Source organism: Pituophis catenifer, unplaced genomic scaffold, assembly GCF_029215685.1.
Source record: "Pituophis catenifer annectens isolate HBS135680 unplaced genomic scaffold, rPitCat1.0.hap2 SCAF_15, whole genome shotgun sequence".
Lineage (NCBI taxonomy): Eukaryota > Metazoa > Chordata > Lepidosauria > Squamata > Colubridae > Pituophis > Pituophis catenifer.
The window spans coordinates 7,430,926-7,439,597 of NW_027256895.1; the positions used below are offsets into that span (position 1 = coordinate 7,430,926).

The following is an 8,672-nucleotide window of genomic DNA, read 5'->3' on the forward strand; positions in this document are numbered from 1 at the left end:
TTGGTTTCCGGTCACAATTCAAGGTGTTGGTTATTACCTTTAAAGCCCTACATGGCTCAGGGCCAGGGTATCTTCGAAACCACCTTCTACCGCATAGCTCCCAGCGACCAGTAAGATTCCACAGAGTTGGTCTCCTCAGGGTCCTGTCAGCTAAACAATGCCAGCTGGTGGGCTCGCAGGGGAGGGGCTTCTCTGTGGCTGCCCCAGCTCTCTGGAACCAGTTACCTCCTGAGGTCCAGACCATCCCCACCCTATTGGCCTTCTGAAAAGCGGTGAAGACCTGGCTCTTCCGGCAGGCCTGGGGCTGTTGATCTCGCTGCTGTGATTTGGCAAGATCTGGCCATGAATGATGTGAATGAATGGGTTTTAATTGTTTTTAATGATTTAACTTTTAATGTTTTATATATGGTTTTTAAATGCATTGTAAGCTGCCTTGAGTCTTCGGAGAAAGGCAGCATACAAGTTGAACAAATAAATAAATAATTTTTTCTTTTTTTCCCTTTCCATGTCATTATTATTGGATTGTGGTCTGCCCATACATTTATTGCAATATCAATTTCTTGTATTTTAGCTATTAATTTTGTTGACATCCACATCATGTCTATTCTTGACCATGATAGATGTCTATTTGTGTAGAATGTGTACTGCTTTTCTTTTGGATGGCTTCGCCTCCAAGCATCTTGTAGACTTAATTCATCTATCATTGTGGAAAAAGTTTTTGGCAATGTTTTTCTTATCTTCTTATTTAATTTTGTAGGTTTATAGTCCAACTCATTATCGATTATTGCATTGAAATCCCCTAATATACATATCTCTTCATATTCAATTCTATTATTTTTTTATGTAATTTCCCATAATATTCTTCTTGATTATCATTTGGAGCATATATTTCCACTAACAATGTTTTTTTTCTTAATTCAAAGTTATTTCAACCATTAATATCCTTCCTTCCTCATCTTCAAAAATCTGTTTGGATTGAATTGTTTTTTATATATATATAATGCTACCCCTCTTTTACTTTGACTGGCAAGTGTTGTATATAATATTCCTAATTTCTTTTGCTGCAATATATACTTATGCTTTTTCTTAATATGAACTGGGTTGGCATACCTTTTTATGGTACGGGAAACAAAGGATACATGGATATTTCCAAAGACATTATGTAAGAAATGGTTTGCTATCAGTGTGGGAGAGAGTGAAAGAAAAAACATTATTTGAATATTCCAATGTGGCTTTCTACAATAAAAGCGGTGACATACCCAAATATTGTGAACATGGGGAATATTGTTAGATATAAAGACATTTTGACAGATCGGGGAGAACAGAAACAAAAACAAGAAGTAGAGAGTCAAGGGATTGAGACAGATTGGTATACAAGACTGCAAATACAATCAAGATATGAAGCAGATCGTAGGCAATATGGCTTTAACTTGGGGAAATTAGAACTGGATGAAATATTGACAGGAACAGATAAAAAAATGATTAAGAAATTATATAATTATTTATTGCATATTAGACTAGAAGATGAAGAAGTAAAAGAAACAATGATAGCATGGGCAACAGCCTATAAAGAAAACCTGTATAAGATGTTTTATAGATGGCATATGCCACCAGAAATATTAGCTAAGATGTTTAAAGATAAATCAGCTAAGTATTGGAAATGTCACCAGTTGCCAGGATCGTACTATCATATGTTGTGTAAAGAAGCAAAACAATATTGGGTGAAAATACAAACATAGTTAGAGGGAATGTTGCAGCAACATATAGAGTTAAAACCAAAGATATTTTTATTGGGAATTTTACCAGAGAATTATAGCAAAGAAGATACATATTTGATTATTCATATAATAACAGCAGCTAGAATTGTATTTCCACAAAACTGGAAAGCAGATAAAATTCCGTTGGAAGGAGAAATTATAAAGAAAATTTTAGAATGTGCAGAAATGAATAGATTAACATTGAGAATAAAAGATAAAGAGGAGTAGATGTATTTCAAGACAGGGGATAAATTTTATGATTGGTTAGAAAAGAAACATGAATAAGGACATAGAGATAAAATAGATAGAGAATAGATGGGAGAAAACAATTAGAAAAATAGATACCCAGATGGTGTCAAGTAAAAGGAGAAAGGGGAGGGGGTTAAAAGGGAAAAAAGTGAGATATTATAAAAATGTAGGCAAATGATGAAATAAAAATAAATATTAATTGAATAAGAAATTGAAATGAGAATAAAGATAATTAGGAAATCGGGGCTGCTCGAATACCACTTTAGATTGAATTGAAGAGGGAAACAACAGGAGAGAGGGGAAGGAGTAGAGAGAGGAGAAGGGAAAAGAGACGAGAGGAGAGAAGAAAGGAGAGGAAGAAGAGGGAGGGGAAAGAGGAGGAGAGGAGAAGGTTAGAAGGGGAGAAGAAAAGAGTGGGAGAAGAGAAGGGGAAGTAGGAAAGAGAAGGAGAGGAAGAATGAAGGAAGTAGGAGGAGAAACAGGAAGGAAGAGAAGGGGAGGAGAAGAAGAAAGGTTGGAGTAAAGGTAAAGGGTAAAAGAGCAGCCCCGAAAAAGTAAAAAGTAAAAATGAAAGTTAAAAGACAGTGAACCAACTTTAGAAGAACTAAATGCAGCCCTGGACTCCCTTGCCTCTGGCAAGGCATCCGGGAAAGAAAACATTCCTGCCGAAGTTCTGAAGTGCTGCAAAGAGAACATCTCCCGTGAACTGCATGAAATCTTCTGTCTTTGTTGGAGGGAAGGTGGAGTACCACAGGACATGAAGGATGCAAATATCATCACACTGTACAAGAACAAAGGTGACAGGGGTGACTGTAACAACTACCATGGCATCTCTCTTCTTAGTGTTGTAGGGAAGCTGCTTGCCTGTGTCCTACTGAAGAGGCTCCAGGTGGTTGCAGAGAGTCTATCCAGAATCACAGTGTGGATTTCGAGCCAACAGGTCCACTACTGAGGTCCACTACTGATATGGTATTTTCCCTTAGATAGTTGCAGGAGAAATGCAGGGAACAAAGACAGACCCTTTTTGTAGCCTTCATAGATCTTACGAAGGCTTTTGACTTGGTTATCAGGGATGGCCTTTATAAAATTCTCCCCAAGATTGGATGTCCACCTCGACTTCTCAATATCATCAGTTCCTTTCATGAGGAAATGAAGCGCACTGTAGTTTTTGATGGCTTAACTTCAGATTCCTTTGATATTCGAAGTGGAGTGAAGCAGGGCTGTCCACCACTTTCACTCTCAAACTTTAAATTATCTGTTTCCTTGATGTCAAATCGTCAGTGGTATCCAGATTCCCCCTTGGTTCTTTTCCCTCACTCCGCTGATATTATAATTTCTAATTCATTGTTTCTTGTCTTGCCTTTTGGTGTTTTTAAAAATAGTTTGACCCCCTCGTTTTTGTAGGAGTACCTCAAATGTTGGGAAAGTGCTATCATGCCATCCCACTTTTTTTCTCTAGATTAGTCATACCCTCTAAGTGTTGTTCATATGTTTTAGCCTCCAGCTCCTAATCTTTATCGTTCTTCCTCTCTGCACACTTTCTAGACTCTCAACACCTTTTTATATACTTTGGTGAGCAGAACTGGATACAATTTTCCGAGTGTGGTTTTACTAAGGCTTTGTAAAGTGATACTAGAACTTCATGTGATCTTGATTCTATCCCTCTATTAATGCTTTCTAGGATTCTATGGTGGTGGTGTTTTTTGCCTGGAAAAATTTCATTTCAATGAATTTCCCATATTATTAATCTTAATAACAGTTTACAGTGGAAATAGATTGATGGGTAGAGAGTGAATGGTTATGACCCAGTATAAAAGCCTTTTTTTAAACAAACAAACAAACACAGTTAAATATTCAGGATTCACAAACTCAATGTCGATCACATTTCAAAGAACCCCAACAAATCCTACCTAATATTCTATAACACTGTATTAAATATATATTGATAAAATGGTAGTCAGCTTTTTATTATATTTGTACAGTGCTTTCGGAATTGAAACTGTAAAACCAAGAAAAATGTCTCTGCAAATATTGGACATCATTTGAGTCAATATCTGAAATATCAGTGACTAAGAAAACTAGATCAAAGTCAAGTTCAGCAAGAGTGTTGAAAGGGAGAATGGATTAGGTTAAAGAATCTTGGAAAATGATGGGAATGCAGCAACCTGAGCACTGACTTTGGAATGGGCTTAAGGATGAATTAATCTTAAATACCCTACATAAATCCTTCCTTGACAAAAAAAAAAAAAAAAACTATGTTCCTACAGTCCTGTAGACTGTAAACAGTTTTTTATTCTTTTTTTCAGCAATTTTACCTAGAAAAAAAGATCACATGATGTACTAATTTCTCTTTGTGAGATTCTCCCTGTAGTTGAGGTCAGGCCGAAAAACAATGATGTAGCACTTTGGCAGGAATATGCATCCCAGTAATGCAGCACTGGAGGACAAGATGGAGAAGACCTCTACAGCTACCATGGCTTTTCCTTTTGTGCTCAGATAGGCTGGAAAGAAGGAGATCCACACACTGCAAAAGGCCAACATGCTGAAGGTGATGAACTTGGCTTCATTAAAGCTGTCAGGTAATTTACGGGCAAGAAAAGCTACAATAAAGCTGGCAATAGCCAAGATACCCATGTAGCCCAAGACACAGTAGAAAAAGAAAGCTGACCCCTCATTGCACTGTAAAATCATTTCATGGAGCTCTGAGTGCATGTCAAACTCAGGGAATGGAGGAGATGTTGACAACCAAAGAATACAAATACATACCTGGAAGAGAGAGCAAGAAAGGACAATACAAAAAGATAATCTTTTCCCTACCCATCTCCTCATCTGAGATCCTGGTTTCGTGGCCATGAAAGCCACAACCACAGTGATGGTTTTGGCTAGTACACTAGAAATGGCCACTGAGAAAGTGATGCCAAACATTGATTGTCGAAGAAGGCAGATTACTTTGCCAGGCCAGCCGAGAAAGAAGAAAGAGGAGAGAAAACAGAGCAGAAGAGAGACCAGGAGGGTGTAGGTGAGGGATCGGTTGTTGGCTTTGACAATAGGAGTATCCCTGTGCTTAAAAAAAGTTCGAAGTACCCAAGATGTCAGGAAGAATAAACCAAGAGCTGCTGAGGCTAAACCAATTCCTAACGGTTCTTCAAATGTTAGAAACACCACCGGTTTCAGGATACAGCCTTTCTTTTCTTTATTGGGATAATGATCTTCTGAACATGGAAAACAGTCATCCATATCTGGAAGGAAAATCAAGTAAATTGTCATATAGGCTTTCTAAATTATTGAAAATCACATTATCTTTATGCACCCATGTAGTTTATTGAAGTTTGCTTAAGTCTAATGAAATGTGGTAGAATTGCAATCCTACCATTTTGATCTGAAATCTTCCCTTCAGGGCATGGAACACAGTCAAAGCAGCAGAACTGATTTCCCTCAATCCCTTTCTTCCTGGATCCAGCGAAACAAGGGTCATTACATTGAGAAATCGGAAGAACCTGATGAGAAACATGAAAATGTTTTGAAAAGGAATGTTTTTAAAAGAGTTTCTGAATTTTCTCCTTAATGGGATAACACGATTATGGACTTCCCAAAAGGATGCAGAATGTAATAACTTCATCAACAACTTAAAATAATGTAGAAATTATAATGATATAAAAAAGCTCCTGTCTGAAGAGGCGGGTAAATAAATAAGTACACATGGTGACAATCTCATGGAAACATGGCCACTCTTGTGATTTCAAGTGGAAATTCCCACCAAATATGCAATCCTGGCTTTTACATTGTAAAATTCTATACCCTACAATGACCGTTTCTGCATTTGCAGAGTGGCAGAGGTAGAAGACCAGGCTCGCATCCTATTTGACTGTTGCTTGTATAAGGGGGTGAGAGACAGGTACTTTGGTCCATATACCAAAGGAATGACCCATTGGGATCCCCATATCAAAACAACTTACTTTATGTGCGTCCAGAGCCTGAAAATAACATTTAACACAGCAAAGTACTTAAACAAAATGGTTCGGTTGAGATCTGCAAACATGGGACTGATTGGGGTAGATTGTAAGGGTGGCTGTCGAGGCCTGAATGGTAATATAATTTTACGTCATTTTATTCTATTTTATATATTTATATATTAAATTATATTGTATCTTAGTCCATAACGATTGTATTTTACCCTACTCTTATTTTAAATTGTTTGTCTAAGATTTTATTGGCGATATGTGTTTGCACCTTGTTCTTTGACATGACCTAGAGGCTAATCAAAGCTATCATTTTAAACTGTATTTTATTCCAATTTCATTTTAAATTGTACTTTATCCAATTCCATTTTAAATTGTTTTTATCAGATTTTAGTAATAATTTTTATGGAACTCTGCACTTTGATTTGGCCCAAAGGCTAATCAATAAAGTAAACTCTGAATTCTATACATTGTAATGTCATGTTTGTCAATTTGAGGAATCCTTGATCATCCACAACATTTGAAAGAACATCCCATTGTTTATTAAAAAAATACAGAAATTGGATTTCTAAAGAAACTGTGTTCAATATGGGATCAAAATGGATTAAGGCATGGTGGATTCACTAATTCGATACCTGGTTAAAACCTGGGTGCCATTCAACTAAATCTTCATCAATGAATAATTCCTTTCCTTTTGGAGCCTGTAGATCCATCTCTCCAACTCTAACTCTCTGAAAGGATCTGTTTGGAAAGGTGATCAAGTTGATGATGTCGAATCCGCCAGTTGCTTCCCCTTTCTCATTCAGGGACACTCCCTCCCCAGCTGAATTGTTGAAAGAAATGCCATGAAGAAATGAATGGAGCTATATGAAAAAGAATAAAAAAGAGAAAGAGTTGAAAGCATGATTGTAGAGAGGAGACCATCAGATTCAAGTTTCCCTCACTCGTTTTTTTCAATTCCTATAATATGTACAATTATAACACAAATCAGATTTTCTTTATCTATTCTGTGCAGAATGGAATAACAGAATTAGAAGGACTTTGGACGTTTTCTAGTGCAACTCCCTACTTAAAGAGGAGATCGTTTCAGACAAATGGTTGTCCAATCTCATCATAAAAATTCCCAGTGATGGAACACTCATAAGTTCTGAGTGCAAGCTGTCCAACAAATTAATTTTTCTCACAATTTTGAGGTTCTTTCTCACGGTTAACTTGATTCCACACAGAGAAAATATTTTTTAAAAAAATTCCACAATGCATTCAAAACACAATTCTACATCAAACTGCTCATTGCAATAAAACTGTCCAATGCAGAGACAATACCTGCCAAGCCTGGATATCTGGATTTTCAGGTTTTTTACTCATTATATTTTTTTTCGTATTATAACTCAGCATCAGTAATGCTTGCAAAGCATGAGCCACAGCATAAACACCATTGTAGATACCGTAGCTTTGGCCAGTCATTTCCATTTCAAAGACAGGCTCAGGAAGATCCTCCAGTTTCTGCCCAGTGCATTTCTTACTGTGCATATCCTGTAACTCTGATTTTGGAAATGAACAGTCAAATGATTGTTCCCAAAATTCATGCAGAAACCCATTTCTGTAGACTGAAAGAGGATTTACGGTCTGAAGAAATTCCTTGAAACCCACAACAGATAATGAATGAGCATTGAAGGAAATAGCCCCATGGAACATCTGGAGATCCCACGTGATTTGAAATCCTGATAATATGAAATCAATCTGCGCAGTCATAATCCACACCTTTCTAAATAATTCAATTTCCTTGCTCTCAGGATCTATCATAAATCTGACAAATCTTAGGGACATAATTGTCCAGGATTCTCCATAGACAAGAAATGCATTGGATTTGCTATTCATCATATGGATGGCAATAATTTGAAAAGTTTCTTCGGAATCTTCCAAATGGGCAAGTTGTGAAATCCTTTGAATAAATGATAAACATATTCCATTCTGTGAAACTAAGGGCTGCATTTTCTGTAAGAAATTTTCTCCATTATTGCTATCAACAGCAAAAATCCCAATCCATGTCCACCTGAAATGTTGAAGCAGCTGGATGATTCCAATGTATTGATGGTCCTCTTTGGGGACCATGAAATAAAGTGAAGAGAATTTATTAGTCTGAAATTTCTCCTTGGCTAATGAGCCATATGTCAGCTGCAAGAAAATGGAATAGGATTCTGTTCAATTATTAAATTGAATCAATTTTTTCCCACTCTAGTTTTCTCATATATCCATATATAACATTTTCTTATATAACATTTTTTCCTAGAATTCTTCTAAATATTAACGTAGAAAGGAATTTCTTGGAATTACTTCAAGCACATATAAGAGATCAATTGTTTTAATAGAAGCAATTCAAATATTCTGTCAGCTATGGCCCTCATACTCACTTCTTGTAACTGGCATTGTAGTTTCAGAAAAGAATGCTAAGTAGGAGACCTTTTGCCATGTAGAACATCTTAATACAAACCTGAGATTAATCTTTGATGCCCATTAATTGTTCCATAACAACAATATTAAGAATGTTCTTCCCAACCCCTTCAGAACTTACTTGTGGAATCTTGAACAAGTCTATAATTTCAGCTATGTAAGATGATGTGTCAAAATCCAATCCTCCAATGATTGCCATGAGATTCTTCTGGCTAACACATTTGTAGTTAGGGACAAATTCCTGGGATTTGAAAAG

The 8,672-nt window shown here is 36.6% G+C and overlaps 1 protein-coding gene across 1 annotated transcript; it reads right to left on the bottom strand.

Annotated features, from left to right (window-relative positions):
- Window positions 1-4,346: 4,346 nt before the first annotated feature.
- LOC139324276 (vomeronasal type-2 receptor 26-like) lies at window positions 4,347-7,957 on the bottom strand. Its single transcript, XM_070953996.1, has 4 exons — window positions 7,289-7,957; window positions 6,601-6,828; window positions 5,377-5,503; window positions 4,347-5,245 (listed from the first exon to the last, which is right to left on the bottom strand). Exons 1-4 carry the CDS (start codon window positions 7,955-7,957, stop codon window positions 4,347-4,349), a joined length of 1,923 nt encoding a protein of 640 aa, XP_070810097.1.
- Between the last annotated feature and the right edge of the window lie 715 nt (window positions 7,958-8,672).